The following is a 19,678-nucleotide window of genomic DNA, read 5'->3' as shown; positions in this document are numbered from 1 at the left end:
TCTGGGGCTATTCAGTTTCTCAAAGAATACCCCAGCCTTCTACCTGGCTATCAGTCTTCTGGAAGCAGGGCAGACACAGGAGGCTTGGGTGATGGTAAAGGCTGAGTCCCAACTGTTTCATGTGCAGAATTTTCCTTGATCCTCCTCTTTGCAACTTCTCACCTCACCCTCACTGCTGGGTGCCCTGGGTCTGCTGAAAGGCTCTGTTTAATTTTTCCACAGAAAACTCCCTAACTAGCCTCCCTGCTTCTGCCCTTGCTCCTCTCTAATCTGTTTTCTACATAGAGCTGGTAAGATGTGGGTCAGATTAGGTCACTTCTCTGCTTAAAATTCTCAAATGCCTTTCCATCTCAATAGAGTTAAAAACTAAAGTCCTCATAATTGTCGAGTAGTCCCCCTGCCCTCCATGCTTACTTCTCAGAATTTTTGTCCTATTACTTTTGCTTTCCCTCTCACCCCATTCCAGCCATGCTGGCTGCCGGACCGGTGCTGGAACACCGGGTAGGCTCCTGCCTTACGGCCCCTGCACTTGCTGATCCATTTACCTGGAATGTGCGTCACCCAGATGTTTACATGGCTTGCTCCCTCCCTCCTTTGGGTCTTTACTCAAATATCCCTTCTCAGTACAGCTTTCCCTGGCAGCTCTAACTGAGATTGCAGCCCCCTGCCCCCGACATACACACATTATCTCCTTTTCTTGCTTTATTTTTTTCTTAAGTATAACCCCCATCTAATATATAATAGTATATATTTTACTTCTTTTTGAAGTTGTTGTTGACTTACTGTCATTCTCCACTAGGGAGCAAGCCCCGGGAAGGCAGGAATTCATTGCTCACCAAAGTCTAGAACAGGCCCTGGCACATAGTAGGCATTTAATAAATGTATATGAAAGAAAGAAGTGAGTAAAGAATAAATAAATGAAGTGATCCTGAAGTATTCTGTTTTTTTTTAATTTGTCAGAAAACAAGCTTGTAAGATATGAATAGCAGTTTGTCTTTTTGTTAATTTTGTTTTTACGAAGTGAGGTTGCTAATATTTCTGAGGAAGTTTTCATTGTGTGTTCCATCATTAAAGTCATTAGGACTCCTTGGGAGGCAAATAAATAACTTTAGGCTGTTAGATTGGATTTCACAAGAGAATTAGAATTAGAATCAGAAATTAGCTTGTTAACTTGCTAATGATAAGAACACAGAAGCAATCAGAAGAAGAACATTAGCTCTATAAGCAATGATATCACTTAATTGCTTTTAATGTTTAAAATGATGCCGTTAGAGCTAAATGGCAAGACATTTTCCCTATAGAATCCAAACAGGTAACCCTGTTTTGAGGAGTCTTTCTCGCTGTTCAGACTAACAATCTGATTGAACAACTCCATCAGAAATGGCTCATAATTATTTTGGTTCAAAATATGGATGCATTAAAGCTACTCATATATACCAGCACATTTGGGGAAAAAACTGATTTCTTGAACAAGAAATTACTTTGTAATGCTTTTTAAATGAGTTATTTTCAGGTAGGTATTTTATGATCATCTTCCCAGTTATGAAAATTGACGCATTTACTAAGCAAGCACAATGTTTTGCAGCCCCAGATGGTTCTCAATGATAATCGTTCTCTGTCAGACTATCTGACGCCACCCGTCATTAGCACCCACTGTAGTGATGGTCAGAAGACTGCTGCACTCTTACAGAGTCTTCTGTGCAGTGCGTAATGAGAAGGTTACTACAGTGCCATGAGAAACCAAATGAAATCATTAACCTGCCTTCAGTTTATTGAGCCTAAAGTTACATTTGAATTAATTTTAACAGAATAATTCTGTTGAATTTGAATTCAACTCAGATGGACTAGAAAGTAGATGTTCTGTTTCTCTAAAATAAAGAAATAATTTAAAAATCTTAAGAATCATTTGATTGGCTGTTAAGAAATGGCAATAGAGTAGTTTTACTTGAAAAGTGGCAGTGAGGTACACAGTAATATTACAGTTCTCTCTAAAACTGCCAGCATTGAAAAACTGCAATAGAAAATTATGTAATGTCTCTAAGACCATTTTACTGTAGAAATGATAAAAAACTAGGTGCTTGTATCACCTAATTCTCTCCACATAATCTACCAGATAGAGCACCAAGATTTCTCCCCTCTTTGGTTAACACTGAATTTGAATTTTCAAATGTGTTTATGATGCCTTTCACTGAGCTTCATTAAAAATGACATTTCCTCATCTCTCGGTCAGCAGTAAGAGTGGATGTCATTAATTCTGGTCACACATACTGTGAAGGAGAGGACAGGTGTAGCCAGTACTAAACAGCTTGTTCCATATGTAATTCTGTCATTTTCAAAAGATTACATGATCATAAAAATACCCGTAATGCTGTCTCTATGCCAATCACTCTTTAACTGTTCTTTGGTGATCCAGGAAGCACATCAGAATCTTATGAGGGCTGTTACTTGAGTCTTCCAGCTGCTCTCTGGTGAAATCTTTGCAGGTTGGGTTGGGGAGGAGAATAGAGACTGGGAGAGAGTTCCTCAGAGAAGAGATGAGGATGAGAGAGGAGGGAGAAGAAAAAGCAATAGAGAAAATTTCACTTTAACAACATTCATTGCTTAGATCAAAGACTACATATGCGTCCTAAGAGCTCTTGAACTTAGTGCAAATCACAGGGCAAATCAACACAATGGTGGCCAGCCTCTGACAGTGGTCCTGGTCATCACATAGCTCAGACCAGTTACTTAATGGAAAAAGTAGGGCAAGTGTAGGTCGTACAGCATTTGGGAAGGAGTGGATGTGGATGGGGGAGGGGAACACAAACTGGAAGCACCCTACCTGTCTTTCTGGCTCTCAGTGCTTCAAGTATGTCAGCAGCCGCCGCTTCCCCCAGGACATTGTTTCCAAGGTCAAGCTCTTGTAAGTGGGTGGAGTATCTGATCAGGCTGACCAGAGGAAATGACCAAGCAAAATGGTGTGCCAAGCGTGGTTACTCAAAGAAATTCAATCCAGTTATTTTGCAGTATGCTCTTTCTTTTTAGATCCTCTCCGCCTCCCCCCCCCTCAGAGATGATGCACTGACCCAATTTGAAACTGCAAACCTCCTGAATCTAGCTTTTTCTTTTTTCCCCCCAGTTTAATCTCTCTAGTTTGAATGCCTCTCCAAAGTAAGTTGGTAGGATAAAGATTTTTAGTTGTCTTAAATCTTCCATTCATTTATTTATTCAAAAGACATGGTGTGTAATTTTGCAGAGCTTCTCAGTCTTTTAGATTTTACACACCAGAAAATAAAATGTCAAATAACTTGGGGGGACAGACGGAGGTCAGTTTGGCAACTTCTAGCATATCAAATAAACAACTCTCACCTAGCAACACTATACAATAACAAGTATTTTTATATAAAAGTAGGAAGGGCATAGTCTCAAAATAAAGGCTAGCTTTTTAAATCAAGTAAGTTTAGCTTTATGAAAAATGAACACTCCACCTGTCTTTATTTTTCTAATCTCTTTGAGGATTATTGAAAATTCCTTCATGTCCTGGCCTTGGCCTGCCAACTGGACTTTGGGAATCTCTGGCATCATGAGTGGACATGGACTCTGGGTGGGGAGGCCTGGGTTCCAGGTCAGCCTGTACTTCTTGTCAACCCTGTGATCATGAGTAGGCCATGTGCTCTCTTGGGTCTCACCTCCCTCATCCGTAAATTTGACCTCAAAAGGGCGGTTCTGCCTATTTCATAAGGTTGTGATAAAAACAGAATGAAGCAGTTCCTATGGAAGCATCTGGCAAAATGCATTACCAAGTATGCATATTGAACGCATACTTACTAGATGTATATTACGTGCCTAACATTGCAGGGATTAAAAGGAATTTAACATATGGCCTCTGCTCTGAAAGAAATTATCATATAACTATCCATAAAGCAATTTTGAACCCTTACCATGTGCTGGGGATATGAAATTTCAGTTAGAGTCAGTAGTGAATATAAGGCCATTTTCTTGCTCCCTGTACACATTTTTTATTGATTCAGCAGCCAGAATTCAAGGCCAGGGCTGAATGGTCCTGCCAGACTCTGCCTCTCAAAGATCTTGCTCCCAAGGAAACAATCTGTCTAATCAGGACTTGACAGGCTTTAGCTTCCTGAACTGCCCAACTGTGTCCAAGTCCTTCAGGCAAGATGGGGGCGAGCAGGGATGCTTCAAGGAGGAAGCAGGGGTGCACAGAAGGAGTGAAGAGTGTTGAAGACAAACTTCACAACTCAACAATTCTACATCTAGGTCTGATTCCAGAGGCCATGGATTTAACCACTACACTACACAGGCCTCACAAGAGCCATGGTTTTACGGAGCATTCGCTATCAGATGTGATCATGGCCACCCACATGCTTAAGCACTTGTGCCTGGCACAAAGAAGCCTTCCAAGGGTACGAGGAGGGCTGAAATCCAGCCAACCTCTGCTTGCTAAGTCCTGCGCCTGAAGCATAGCCCTCGAAGGGGTAACTTCCTCTGACTCGTTGGGGATGAGAGGTAGTGCCCTTTAGTTCATCTGCCCAGAGGGACTCTTTTTCTCATTTGTATCAAGGTGCTAGTTGGAGCCTTGGGCTCTATATTTAGCACCTTACATATATGATCTCATTTACCCTGTAACAGTCTCTTGAGTTAGTCACTATTATTACCTTCATTTTTACAAATAAGGAGCTGAAATACAGAGAAGTTATAGATTAAATCATGGAGCAGAGATCTGAACTCCAGCAGTCTGCTTGAAAATAACCATGAATCATGATTCAAATATACCAAGAAAAATTTTAATTTTCAGCAGTTCTCAATATTTACACTTTAAAAAAAAGGCCAAATAGATATAAGTATTTAGTGTCAGAACTGAAAAAACACAAGGAATTCCTGGCTCTGGTTCTTCTTGTTAGTGGTATTTTCGTCCCTGTCACACAGAGCCAGCAGTTGCACTGGACCCCATGCTCAGAAGGGCTCCTCACTTGGTTTAGTGCTCTGTTATCGTCATCTTGAAGTTCTTAATAATATCTGAACAAGGGCCCATGAGTTTGCATTTACACTGGGTCCCTACAAATTCTGTAGCCAGTTCTGCTGTCATGTTTAGTGTGGTCAGGGCAGAAAACAAAATCTGACAAATGGTCAGCCTTAAGTAATTGTACTGTTCTGTTAGCCCCACAGACCACTACTAGATGAACTGTAATCAGAGGGAGGCCTGGTTCATGAGAGAGGGAACCAGGGTTCCTGCACCCAAACCAGCATTTGGTTCCTGCCTTAAGCCCAAAGGATCCACTGATAATTGCCTTTAGGGGTAGGCTTAAGCAGCAGAGATAGGTAAGGCCTCTTCACAAACAAAAGGCATGATACCCCTTGTCGCTGGACCAGGTAATCTGAAAGTGAGGCTAGACCCATGTAGTACTGAGGGCAAACAGGGCTACTGGGCAGGCAAGTAGTTAGTGCCCCATAATCTCCATCACCAAACCTTACCTCAACATAAATGCATATGCATAAGCCACCTCAATGTAAATACTCAATTAAGTAGACCCCTGGAGTTGACTTTGAAAGCAGGTAGCCTGACCAGTTCTTTGCCTCCAAATTCATCCATTGAATTCCTCCTTTGTAGATACTTAGTACCCTCAATGATAAAAGGCAGGAAGCCATAAATCTGTTCCCCAGAATGCTCCTGGAGCCTGTTTGATCATCTCCCATCTTGCTCTACAGCTGGCTCAGAACTGGGCTTGCCAGGGTGGGGCATGGAAGCTTGTAAAGATGATGCTTTTACTTCCAGGGCACCGGCCTGTCAGCACTTAAGAGAGGTGCAGAAGGAAAATGAGGGTTGATCTACAAAGGTGGAAATGGGTAGGGAAGCTGTCCTTGAGGCAAGCATGCAGCTCATTTCATAAGTCACATCAGAAAGTCACCCACTGCCTAGAAGACAGAGTGAGGTTGAAAAGGCCCGGAATAGATGAATGGTACAAAGACCATGGATGTTAAATTTGGACTAAGCTGTCTTTATGAGTTTACATTGGTTAGGGCACTAGAGTGCTGAAGAGAAAGTCTTGAAAGCAGCCAGAGAAAAAAGACAAATTATGTTGAAAAGAACAAAGATGAAAGTGATAGCAATCTTCTTTTCAAAAACAATGCAAGCAGAAGACAGTGGAGAACATTTTGAAAGTATTAACTTTCAACCAAGAATTCTGTATCCAGAAGGAAAAAAACTTTAAAAATGAAGGCAAAAAAGACTTTTCAAAAATGCTAAAGCTCAGAGAATTCATCACCAGCAGATCAGGACTATAAGAAATGTATAAATTAAATCCTACAGATAAAAAGAAAATGATACTAGGTAGAAATTTGGATATATCCAAAGGAATGAAGAACACTAGAAACAGTAATAATAATAAAAATGATAATGTAAATAAGTATAAAAGACTTTGCCCCATATTTAAAAAAAGAATTAACCGCTTAAAACAAACATGGTAATGTATTCTGGGATTTATAGCGTTTGTAAAAGTAAAATATATAACAACAATAGTAAGAAGAATGAGAGGGAGTGGAAATGTAAGATTCTTATACTGTAAGTGAAATAATATATTGTTTGAAGGAAAATTGTGATAAGTTAAAATGAAAAGAATAAACACTATAGCAACCACTAAAAAAAAAAGGCAAGTATAGCTAATGAAACAATAAGAGACAAAAATGGAATTATAAATATTACTCAGTCCAAAAAGAGGCAGAAAAATAGTTAAAACTGAACAAAGAACAAATGAGACAAACAGAAAACAAATGGCACGATTATAGATTAAATACCCAACCACATTGATAGTCACATTAAATATAATAGTCCAAATAACAAAAGACAGAGATTGTCAAAATGGATTTTAAAAAAAGGTCTCAACTATATACTGTCTACAAGAACCAATTTGGTTATAACGACATAGATAGGTTAAAAGTAAAAGGACACAGACAGATATATCATGCTAATTTTAATTAAAAGAAAGTTACAGTGGCTATATTAATATTAGTCAAAGTAGATTTCAGAGGAGGGAATAATACCAGAGATAAGAGAGAAATATTACTAGGGATTTCATTATAATAAGGGTCAGTTCTTTAAGAGACTTAACAGTCATAAATGTTTATGTGTCTAATAACAGAACTTCAAAATACATGAAGTAAAACTGATTAAACTGCAAGGAGATATAAATGTCACAATTATCCCTCTCTCAGTAATTGATAGAACAAGTAAACAGAAAATTTATAGATATAGAACACCTGAACAACGCTGCTGACCATCTTGACTTAGTTGATGTTTCTAGAACTTTCCCCCAGTAACAGCAGAATGCACATTCTTTTCAAGTGCACATGGAACACTTACCAAGATTGATCGTAATCTGAGCCATAGAACAAGTATGTTCTCCAACCACAGCAGAATTTAATTAGAAATCAACCAGACAAAAATATCTGAAAAATTAACAAATATGTGGAAACTAAACAGCACTCCTCTAAATAACCCATAAGTCAAAGAAGAAATCAAAAGGGAAACTAGAAAATGGCTTGAGTTGAATGACAAAAATACAACATATCAAAATTGGTAGGATGCAATTAAAGAGTGCTTAGTGTTAATATAAACATTTATATTTGAAATAACAATGTTAATATAAACATTTGTATTTGAAATCAATAACTTAAGCTTCTACCTTAGTAAACTCGGAAGAGAAGAGCATATTGTACCCAAAGTAGACAATAAAGGAAATAATAAAGATAAAAGAATAAATCAATGAAATTGAAAAAAGAAAAACATTAGAGGAAACCAAAAGCTGGTTCTTTAAGATCAATAAAGTTGATAAATTTCTAACCAGATTAATTGGAGGAAAAAAAAGAAAACAAACGATCAATTTCAAGCATGGAGAGACATCACTATAGAGCCTATAGACATGAGAAGGATTAGAAGGAAATATATGAATAACTTTATGCCAATAAATTTGAAAACTTGAATGACATGAACAAATTTCCTGAAAAGACACAAACTACCAAAGCTTTAGCCAAGAAAAAATAACCAGAATAGCCCTCTATCTATTGAAAAATTGAATTTGTAGTTAAAAAAAAATTTCCCATAAAGAAAACTCCAGGTCCAGATGTCTTCACTGGTGAATTCTACCAACTATTTAGAGATGAAATAATGATAGTTCTACACAAGTTCTTTCATAAAGTAGAAGAGGAAGGAATACTTCCTAATTCATTCTGTGAGGCCAGAATTACCCTGATCCCAATACCAGATGAAGACATTACAAGAAAACTATGAACTAATATCCTTCATGAAAATAGATGTGAAAATCCTTAACAAAATGTTAGCACTATACTAAAAGGATAATACATTGGCAATATATTAAATCTAGCATCATATTGAAAGGCTAATAAAATGAAGTTTATTAGTATAATTATTAAAAAAATAGCAAAACTATCCAAGTTGGAAATCTTCCCAACATTCCTGAATAAGGTAGTAAAGTATATTAGATAAGGAATCTTTTTCTTCTAAAATGATAAACTGCCATCCTTCAAGCCCTCAAGCCTCAAATCTTGGCTGTGTTCTGTTGCCCTTGATTGCCCCAAGTACTGATGTCCTAAGATGGTGTAGCTTAGAGCCCTCTTTATCCAGAAAGCTTTCTTACATTGCTAAAAATGCTCACTTGTGGCTTGGCCCACTGGGTGTGTGGATTCAGGAAAGTGGATAGGGAGATGTCCAAGGTTGTGCAGATAAATGTGTCAAGAAAATAGTCTGTTTTTTCCAGAAGCTATTGAGAATAGCTCTTTCTCCCTAAGGAGGTTGGAACAACGTTATAATCAAACACAAAGGAGTGTTCACTCTTGAGTAGACTGCCTTTCTTCCTCAGGTCACACTGCTTACATCTTACATTACATTCATTCTGACCGTAGGAAAGAAGAATCTGGAAGTCATACCTCTTGTCTTTGCTTAGTTGCCAACTTCTTAAAATGGAGCTTCTAATGAGGTCTTTGAGACCCCTTTGTGGGCTTACGTACAACTGTCTGCCATGCCATTATTGTGATTTCAGGTCTTCCCATAAAATGATGTACCAAGACCAAGATGGGTCACTACTTCACTCTCAGATGAAAAATCTCACTTGGCACTGTTAACAAGCTGCAATTAAATCATTTTCCCCATGATTTAACCCAAGCACCTAGTTTTGGAAGGTGAACAAGTAAAGCCTCTTAATTTTCTACTCACCGTGTTAAAATTTGAGTGAATTCCAACAAGCTATTTTCTCCCTCTTTTCCTTTTCCATCTATGCCGTTATCTGCTAAATACAACTTCACTAACCAAGAACCAGCTTCAGTCAAATCTTTAATTTTTTTCTTGATTCCTGCAAAATAAATTAGAGTATTTTATTATTTTTAGACAATAGTTTCCCCACTCCACAGCTAAGTTGATTTTATTTTTTAAGATTGTACTGATTTGACTTGTGTGAGTAAATGCATTTTGCAGTGTAGTCAAGGAAATACATATAATTTAAGAAGCCTTTTTAAAAAAACACTCAGTGCATCCTTCATCCTTTACAACTGCAAGCCCAAAATTGCTCTGTATGAAAGAAAATCTCATTTAAGATTTAAATTGTTGCCTTTACTTTGGCTACAGAGGAAAATCGATGTCTCTAGAAATCTCTTGGTAGAAGATGAATGAGTTGTCTGCTGATCCTAGGGAAGTGACAGCCTCATACAGAGATTCAGCCCTTTAAAAAAGCCTGCAAAATTGTCACATTTTTTGAACTCTAGAAGGACAAATTTAAGGAGAAAGAAGCACCCTGGCTTTGTAGACTTAATGACCGAGTTCAGTGGTCCTGAAGTCTGGTTCACCCTTGTGATTATCCAGTTTTCACGAAGTTCAGCCTTAGTACTGTTGGGGGCATCATGTACACATTTAATTTACAAGTTTAGGAGTTTGGCAAAGAAAAAAGAAAAAACAAAAACAAAAACAAAAACAAAAAACGGGAAGGGAATGGAGAAAAAGAGCCATGGGCCTAATCCACTCAGAAAGTGTGAGAAAGGAGAGCTGAATCTCCAGTGCCACAGCCAGATCGTTTCCCTAGGGGCCTCCAAGTGTTTGAAGTTCCATGTTTTGTGTGCAATGTGACCATCTAAACACCAGCCAACAACTTCATGTGGGGCTTAACTGAAAACCAAGGATCTGTCCCAAAGCTGGGGAAGAAACTGCATGGAACTTAAGAGATAATATATCTGTATGTTGTATGGGTGACAAAGGATTTTAAAGGCTCATTTAGCTACACACTAATTTTGCCCAGCCTGCTTGAGAACCTAACCCCAGGGCTAGACAGGACGCTTCTGTACTTGAATTCATTCCGCATCCAACAAATATTTTTGAGCTCCTTTTATGTGCCAGGCACTGTTCTAGGTGTTGGGAATCCAACAGGGAACAAAAGAGATAAAACTTCCTGCCCTCCTGAAGCTGAGAGGGAGTGTAACTAGGGTGTGGGACGAGCAGGGAAGAGAGAAGAATGGATGATAACTAAGGGTACATTTTCAAGTGAAACAGAACTGACTTTTTGGGGAAAGGTGATAAATTTGGACATTGGGCCATTCTAGTTTGCCAGTTTAAAAAAATAAACGCTTTAAAAAAATTCAATTGATTTATTTGGATATGAATCAAATCTGCTGGGTTGCTGAAGGAAATAGAGAGGATTTATTTTCTTTCAAAACATAGTTGGAGGGATGAAAACTAGCCCATCCTTTCATTTTATTGTGGATAAGCTTAACTTGTCCCTATCTCATTTGTCCTTACATCCAGAGCATAGGAATGATAGCAGACGACAGCCATTATGAATAATATATCTGGCACACTGTAGGTTAACTGTATTGAATGAATGAGTGAATTAATGTAGAGTGCAGTCATATAGTGGAAACTTTTCTCTCACCGTTCATTGTTTTTTCCGAGCACAGTATAGTTAATAATGCCTTGAGACAATCCGTGAACACAAGTAAAATATGATTTTTCTATTTATAAAATCTCTTCACCTTTGAAAAGTTAAGTTGACTGCCCAGAATGTAACAATGTGGATACTGATCGCATGTGGCACTCATTTCTTTTTGCCCCCTTCTGGCATGCCAGAAAGCAGCGGTGATGAAGCATGAGGCCAAGGGGGCCAAGGCCATAGGCCAAAGGCCACATTCCTGTGCAGTCGCTCAGCTTTACGAGGAAAGAAACAAAACACTCTCAGCCAGTCTAAACCCCTAACTGAGCCAACGTGGCATAAATGTGTGCCGTTGGAGAGGAAGGGAGCTTTCTGGCTTGTGACTGGCCTGGTACAACTTGCACCCTCATGGGAAAACAATCCAGATCTCGCTCCAGCTGGTGGTAAGAGAGGTAACAATGTCATCTCGGCCCGTGAAAAAGAGCCAGTCTGGAAAATGCTAGTCCAAGTCCCCCTCCAGAATTGAGCCCTCTAGTGAGTTACGGTGCCCTGTTAGAGGGTAGGGAAGCTGATGCTGCTTCAGCGCAGGGATTTCCTGCTCCTGGCCTCTAACCAGAGTTCAAGCAGAACCAAATTCTTTTCTCTGGATGGAAGACAAATTCCTTGGAATAAGGGTGAGTCCATGCTCAGCCCCTGGTAATACTTGATCCACCCCAGCTGTGTTTACTCCAACCTATTTTTGCCTAATTTTCCATTTCTTTACTTTAAAACAAAAACAAGCTCGTCAACAATGACTACTTTAAAGTAACCCTCCTCTGTCTTGGAGAACTTAGCAGTGGTATAGTGATGCCAGTTGTACCCGAGGCAGGGTGATATACTGAAGTGAGCAGAATTTCCAGCTTTAAAACTTCTCTGAGAAATGCTGTGTGACTCCCCAGAAAGTCACTTCACTTCTCTGAACCTAAATGTCTTCATTGCTGCTATAGAGATCATAACACTCATCTCCTGGATGCATTGTGAAGATCCACTGGGAAGCATGGTGACACAGTGGTTGTAGAGGCATGTAGTTCACAGCAGATTTTACTGCCCAGCTTTGTTTCTAGGTTTTATAAGTCACTGAACCACTGGAATGGGTGCAGTCTGGTGGCGAACCTCCATGTGTAAGATGTCCCCCTTCTGCCACTCCCCCTCTGGGGATCAGATACATGCTTCTGACAACTGCACACCTCTCCGGGGAGCCACACCGCAGATACAGTATGGACTTGCCTTACCTTGAGCTTCCTCTGATTTTCTCTTTGGTTAATTGCCAAGATTCCCCAATTGTTTTTGATTGAAAAATATTTTTTACCACCCTGATTGAACCAGCCGCTAGGTCCTGCCAGTTCTCCATCCTAGGTTTACCTAGACTCTATCTTTCCTCCTCTGCAGCCTCGGTTCTGCACTTCATCTTCTCCTGCCTGAACTACTGTTAAAGCCTCCATTGTCCAGATGTCTGTCTCTCTAAAATATGCTCTGCAAAGTGGCCGAAGGTTCTTCTTAAAAATCCAGTTCTTATTATGTCACCGTCTTGCTTCAGAAGCATCATGGCTCCGCCTTTGTGCATAGGAGAAATTCTCACTCCTTAACAGCATTCTTGGCTTTTGGCCATGTGCATCCACTGGCCTTTCCAGTTATATCTCCAGCTCTCTCCCAGTGACCGCTCTGAGGTGAATGTCCCACTTCCCATGTGCTGAACACTCCAGGCACTTTCACAACCTGAGCCTTTTCTCATGGGGCTCCCTTTGCCTAGAAGGCCCTGTCTTTCCCAGTTGATGAACCTCCTCTCATTCCTTCCAGAGAAAGCTCTATTTCCCATATGAGCCAGCTCCCAAAGGTTAAGTATGAATTTTCATGGAAACAGAAGGTCCCCAGAGGGGTTCCTCTCTCCCTCACTCTCTAGCCTCTTCTGAGACCAACCGGTGGGCATCACACATTCCGGTGGGCATTGGACTTCCGGTTTGGCTTCACCACTACTGAAATGTTCATCTGTGGATGCCAGGTCTCCGTAGGATGTTCTTCTTGAGATTGATTTATTTTTAACTTGTAAAAACAGCTTCTTTCCATCCATAGGAGTATGCATGATTTCCTGTGTAATTACCAGAGGTTTATAAGCCAGAATATAAATTCTATTGATTGCAGGACGTAAGGAAGCAAAGTGCAGTTAGTGTTGGATGATTCACACCTTGGACCTTGGAACCTGTCCACGAAAGTTTCCATTCTTTAGCTATTGCTCAGGATAAAATCCCAAGTGAAATAAGTTCAGGACTATAACTAATAACTTCTTGACTTGCAACTAATAAAACTATTTTGAAGATTACATTTTGACTTTTGAACTTGACTCTTGCCTTCCTTAGTGCCACTAAACATTCCTATGGTCTGTGGTGATAATATGAGCAATAATGCCTTATTTGGGGATGTGAATTTGCCACCTGGGTGGCATTGGTACTGTAGTAAAGGTCTGATCCATCCCAAGCTTGGGGACTGATCATTTTATGTTTGGATTTTGCTCCCTGTATGTGTCTAAGTCACATGCTGGCATTCCCAGTTCTAAATCCTTGAGGGTTATGACAGTACTGGAAACAATGGTATAGGATTTGGGCTGGGAAGCAGAGCAGACCCAAGGGACAGGACACCCCTAAGTCCTTGCTAGGTTTTCCAAGAACTTTGGGGCCTTGAGGTGACATGGCAGGACTGGCTGAATGGATAACAGAGAAGCTGTCTGCAGATGACTATTCCTGTTGATCTTTCAGTGACTTTCAGTCTTCAGCTATCTTCTGGCTCTTTATGGACCTGACAAGCTTGTGACCAGGCACAGGCCAAGCCAGACATCACCCACGTGAGTGCTGGTCACCCCCAAGGCCCCGAGTCCACAGTTCCCACAGAGCCCCTGGTACAGAGCCATGGGGCTCAGAGGTGGGCCAGAGTGGGTCCAGAAGAGATAGAGAAGCTGGAACAGAGATGGGTCTTGGGCCCTGTTTGTTGTGTGCTTTCCAGGGCCAAGAAGAGGCACTTAGGAGCCTCACTCTGCTCTCTGATTTGCTTTACTCAGCAAAATAAATCAAGAGTAGGCAATCGGGTTTTCTTTCGGGTCCAAAGCAGTAGTTTTCAAAATGTGGACCCTGAACTAACAGCGTCAGCATCACCAGGGAACTTAACAGACATACAAATTCTCCAGCCTTATCTCAGACCTGCTGATTCAGAACTCTGGAGGGCAGGGGCCAGCAGTCTGTCTTAACGAGACCTCCAGGTGCCTCTGATGCTTCTCAACTTTGAGAACCACTGATCTAATGATTCTTCCTGTTCAGTGATGCTTTGAGGCACGACTGGCTTGAATAGACATCTACCTTCTGCAAGAATAGAAATGGAATACTTTGCCTCTTCTATCAACTTATAAGTGGCTGCTAAATGTAAAAATGTCCAGTTCTTGTAATCATGCATTTGGAAGGAATAATAAAGGGTGTCAGGCTTCTGAATGGGGGTTTTGACTCATACAGTATTGTAAGTTCAGCTCTCTAAGCAGCAGGCCCAGAACCTCTTGTCCACAAAGAGGAGAGAATAAAAATAGTTTGGCTGTTTCCAATTGGAACCAAATGGAAACCATCTGGACTCCTCACCCAGGAGGTTGATGTAAATCAGCTCAATCTGACCCTTTATTTTGAAACAAGTAGAACTCTTCTATGAAGACCAAACTCATCCCCAGACAAATAAACACTGTGAAAATGATTATCCAATGTGAGCAGCTGGTTTTTAATTTGCTGTGTGAACTCTGGATAGCATGAAAAGAAGCCATAAAGTAAATATATAGTAGACACATAGTTGTTTCTGTTGATTTGAGGCACAGGATTCCTTGTGAGACAAAAGACTTTAATGGCTCCCATTGTCTATTGGATTAAGTCCAAACTCTTGGCCTGATACGCAGTCTTCCTTAATATGTCCCACCCCTCATACTAGGTCCACCTTCCCACATCCTTTTGTTCTAGCTAAACTTGTAGGCTTGTAGCTTGCATTGTTTTTTTAATTAAAAAAATTTTTTTTAATTTATTGAGGTAACACTGGTTATTATGTTTCATGTGTACAGTGTTATATTTCTCCTTCTTTATACACTACAGCATATGCACCACCAAAGATTTAGTTTCCATCCATCATGGTATAGTCGATGCCTTTTACCCATTTCACTTTCCCCATACTGCCCCTTCCCCTGCGGTTACCACTGCTCTATTCTCTGTGTTTAATATGTTTGTTTTTGTTTGGTATAGTTTGTTCATGTTTTTTGTGTGGGTTTTTTTGGGATTTTTGTTTTGTTTTTATATTCCACATATGAGTGGAATGATATGGTATTTATTTTGCTTAGTATAATAACCTCAGGATCCATCCATGTTGTTGCAAATGGCATTGTTTCATTCTTTTTTATGGCTGAGTAATATTCCATTACACACATATGTGTGTGTATATATATGTATGTTATATATACATATATCACAAGTTCTATTCATCCACTGATGCGCACTCAGGTTGTTTCCATATCTTGGCTATCATAAATAATGCTGCATTGAACATAGGGGTGCATATATCTTTTCAAATTAGTGTTTTCATATTCTTCGAATGAATACCCAGAAGTGGGATAACTGGATCATATGCTAGTTTTATTCTTAGTTTTTGAGGAATGTCCATACTGTTTTCCATAGTGGCTGCACCAATTTACATTCCCTCTGACAGTGTTTGAGGGTTCCCTTTTCTTTACATCCTTATCAACACTCGTTATTTCTTGCCTTTTTGATAATAGCCATTCTAACAGGTATGAGGTGATTTCTCATTGTGATTTTGATTTGCATTTTCTGAATAATTAGTGAAGTTGAACTAATTTTCATGTGCCTGTTGGCCATCTGTATGTCTTCTTTGGAAAAATGTCTATTCAGCTCCTCTGTGGTTTGCAACAGAGCTATTATTTAAAAGCTGAAGGATGAATAACTGTATTGCTTTTTTCTTTTTTCTTATTTTTTTTTTAACTTTTCCCTTAAATGAGCCACCTTTTATAAGGATTTAAAATCTCCAGGGTCTGCTTAAGGGTGGGGGTATGGGGGCTTGAGTGGGGAGTGGCACACAGGGGGAGTCATATTTGAGAAGGACCTCACATTCAGACTCTGGTGTCATCGTCTAATGAGGTTATGTGTGCATTTCCTGTGATTTTATGTGTGTCAGAAGAGTTGGCCTGTTAAATGCAAGGACTTCAAATATTATGCATTTAAAAACCTTTGCCATTAATTAACTTAAAAAAATTTTAGCTCAGGTAGCTCAACAAATAGAAGTGGTCAGAGCCTCTCTCCGGCTTTGAGAAGCCTTGAAGTTCCCAGATAGATTTTGTCCTTTTGGTCTTTATGCAATGCCAACTTGACTGCACAGCATGATACAGACACTCAGTCTTTGTCCTTGCTACCACTTTCTGTAAAGTCCAGATGCAGAGTTAGAATTAGTGAGCCAGCAGTCCTCTCCCCTCAGGTGTCATCTGGCCCAGTCTAAGGACTGCCCTCTGTATGGCTACCTGTCTTGCAGACACTGATCATCCTCATCCTCACAGGAACCCAAACCAACTCCTCTGAAAGCATTCTTGGTTGAAAATATTCCCAAATGGAAACTGTCTAAAACAAATGATAACCTAGCATCCTCCCCCCGCTGCCTCCCACATTCCTCCCCCTCCTTCCTCTCCCCCTCCTCCTCCTTCTCTTCTTTCCCCCTTGTAGTAGATTTTCCTAAATCTACTAGCACTATCCAGTGGAAAGACTGTACTTACATCAGACAACAGAGCCGGAGTCTGATAAATTCTCACTTTATCTTTTCATGTGGCTTTTTAGCTTATAAAAGTTGTATCTTTCTAATTCACTGAGAATTCATACAAGAGATACAAGGATAATTCAAGGACAGAAAAAGACCACACAAGAACCGGTTAAAATTGAGGAAGAAAAAGCCAGCAGGTAAAGAGCTTCATTATAAGGGCCTGTTGCCTTCTACAAACAAACAAACACAAGAAGTGGACTAAAACAGAACAGCACAAGTTTAGGTTGGCCTCCACGTGGAGTTTCCCAAAGACTGTGCTCATGACACGCCCAGTGATGGGTCAGCTTGTGCTGTCTCATTATAACTTCAAAATATTAAAGCTGGAGTGGATTCAAGAAGGTGTGAGCACAAGGTCCTCAGAATAGGATGCTGAGACCAGGCATCAGGACAAGTGCTGGAAACAGAATCCTGGTTCCGTAACATTTAGCTGCAAACCTTTGCTACTTAGGCAGCTTCTCACTTAGCTTAATCCTGCTCGGAGGTTATGGAGTTGGTAATTTCTTAAAATTCCCTCTCAATGACTCAGTGTCTGCTTCTAAGTAGTGAGCATAGGAGAAAAGCCTCCAGGCTGAATTTATCAGGTCCTGCTGGCTATCTGTTGCAGAGATATTCCCATGCTTGTTTTTTTGGCCTGTTTGAATGTGCCAAAGACAAATTCCCCTGGCGGATATGGCTGAACTGTTCTGTATTGGGTTTATATGAAGCCATCAGACGCTTAGTCTTCTTTTTCTCCACTTGATTTTGGGGTAATTACTTTAGCAGGGGGAACACACAGTCCATGAAAGGAAGGAAGTGACTTACAAGTTGAAGGAAGTGGGAGGAATAGTTGAAACAACAACAAAAATACCTTTTTTTCTCTTTTTCTTCCCAGAAGTGGTTTTCACTGTTACAGCTCCAGATGGCTTTCTTATCTGGTTCAAAGCTGAACTTGCTCTCTGTCTGGCTGTATGGGGAAAAAAAAAGATTAAAAAACAGCCAGTTCAAAGTTGCATGAGTGGGTTTTGGATGCACTTTGATATTGGTTATTGCCTTCATCTTATGTGCACTTAGGACCGAGATATTTCTCATAAGAGAGAATTACCCACCCCGATGACTTCACTTCAGTCTTTTTCACGTTTCTCCCCTCACAGGCTTGAGGAGAACATGCGACCAAGCAGGGCCCCAAGACTTGTCCTGCAGGGCCTTGTGTAAAGTCTCCTTTGTTCCGCAGGTGCCCTCTATAAAAGCGGCTCCGGTATCAGGAATTAGTAAGGGTGTAGCAGAGAGGAACACATTTTTGGCATGTTTAAAAATATGTTGGTATGTTACTGCTCTGCGTCCTTCTGGACCCTTCTTTCCCTTTCTCTTGCACCCCATGTCCCATCCGTCAGGAAATGGTGTAGATGTAGAACCTGACCCCTGCTACTGACCTGGTCCCGCCTGGATGGACACCCCTCACCTCTCACCACCACCTCTCACCTGGATGACAGCAGCCTCCCCGAAGCCCTCCACCCCCACCCAGACTGAGGGGTCCTTCTCAAACCTAAGACCCAGCTGAGTCCTGACCCCTCTGCTCCTTCCAGGCTAACAAGGCCCTCGGCCCCCTTGCCCCTGTTACTGTCCAGACACCTGCTCCTTGTGCACAGGCTTTGGGGCCTTGGTGCCAACTGTGCCCTCTGCCTGGAATGCTCCTTGCTTATCCACAGGCTCACTCCCTGATCTCCTGTGTCCGTTCACAAATGCCACCTTTTCAAGGAGGCCTACACTTAACCATCTGTTTAAAATCACACCCTGAATTTATGTGCCTTTTGGCCCTATAATTCCACTTCTAAGAAATTTTAGTATCAGTATACTGGCTCATGAAAGTGTGTGTGCGCGCGCGCGTGTGTATGAACCCGAAAATTAGCGAGCAACAAAGCTATTTGGATTTGGGGAATAAAATAAAATAAAATAAAATAAAATAAAATAATACCGCAATCATCTTTTCCTTCCCCAGATTCCCACACTTGCTTATCTTGCTCAATTTTCCCCTTTTTTAATAGCAGTTATCACCTCCTAATAAACTATAGCAGGTATAGATTTATTATGCCTTTTAAAAATTGTCTGACTCCCCCTACTCCACATGTACACACATGTACACACACCCACGAGTATACAGCGTTCCAGCCCTCTCCTCAGGGTAAGGGATCTTAGTTTTATGCTCTAATGTTTGTAAGGAGAGACACAGGTGCACGCACACACACGATGAAAGAAGGAAGGAAGGAGGATCGTTACTAAGACTGTATTTTACACATTATAACAAGTAATTAAGAAAACAAACTTGTCATTGGATAGTGAGGCATCCGTGCCTCTTTGGTGGTTGGCAGCAGAAAGCAAGAAGAGGAAGTTACTAGAAGGCCTGGGAGTAGCTCACAGAACAGGAGAGAAGATCAAACATTTGGGCCTTACAAAGCAGTGTCCTCAAAACATTTTTACTCTCATAACATCCTAGAGGAATATGGTAACGCTATGTATAATCTTGTACATCTTTTGTTTGGTATCTAAACTTATACAGCATAAGTTTTAAAATTTCAAAGGATGAAATTTCTAGCATATGGCAAATATTGATGTTTCAAAATAAAATCTGTTATACCATCCTCTTAAGTGTATCAGATGGAATCTAAATTCCAAGCACTCTTCTACCCACCATCATCCAGTCAGAAATCTCAGACAGCCCAAGACATGAGCAGTTCTTTTTGAGTGGCTGAAAATTTTACATGATTCCCTTTTTTCTTGTTTTTTTTTTTTTTTACTGGTATTTCCATTCTACCGACTGTGCAGAATTTTATATTTGAAAGTCGTTTATTGGTCATCTTGTAATACTTCTCTGTAATAAAAATTTACATTTACATTTACATTTACAA

General features: G+C 40.3%; 1 protein-coding gene and 1 long non-coding RNA gene across 9 annotated transcripts in view; one reads left to right on the top strand and one right to left on the bottom strand.

Moving 5' to 3' along the window:
- The window catches only part of LOC102544655 (ribonuclease inhibitor), a 46,232-nt gene that overhangs the window by 4,591 nt on the left and 21,963 nt on the right, over positions 1 to 19,678 (bottom strand). For 7 of the 8 annotated variants that reach the window (XM_072958443.1, XM_072958431.1, XM_072958447.1 and 4 more), the window contains exons 7-10: positions 17,644 to 17,739; positions 9,227 to 9,362; positions 2,822 to 2,928; positions 2,361 to 2,508 (exon numbers count right to left, since the gene is read on the bottom strand). In XM_072958443.1, coding sequence (XP_072814544.1) covers positions 2,384 to 2,508; positions 2,822 to 2,928; positions 9,227 to 9,362; positions 17,644 to 17,739 — 464 coding nt within the window. In that variant the 3' untranslated portion in view covers positions 2,361 to 2,383. The remainder of the gene's footprint in view (positions 1 to 2,360; positions 2,509 to 2,821; positions 2,929 to 9,226; positions 9,363 to 17,643; positions 17,740 to 19,678) is intronic. The other variant, XM_072958450.1, reaches the window with a different exon arrangement.
- Positions 1 to 19,678, top strand: part of LOC140695644 (uncharacterized) — a 40,820-nt gene that overhangs the window by 6,591 nt on the left and 14,551 nt on the right. The window lies entirely within an intron of this gene.

Source organism: Vicugna pacos, chromosome 1, assembly GCF_048564905.1.
Source record: "Vicugna pacos chromosome 1, VicPac4, whole genome shotgun sequence".
NCBI classification, from domain to species: domain Eukaryota; kingdom Metazoa; phylum Chordata; class Mammalia; order Artiodactyla; family Camelidae; genus Vicugna; species Vicugna pacos.
This window is presented reverse-complemented; position numbering and strand designations above follow the sequence as displayed.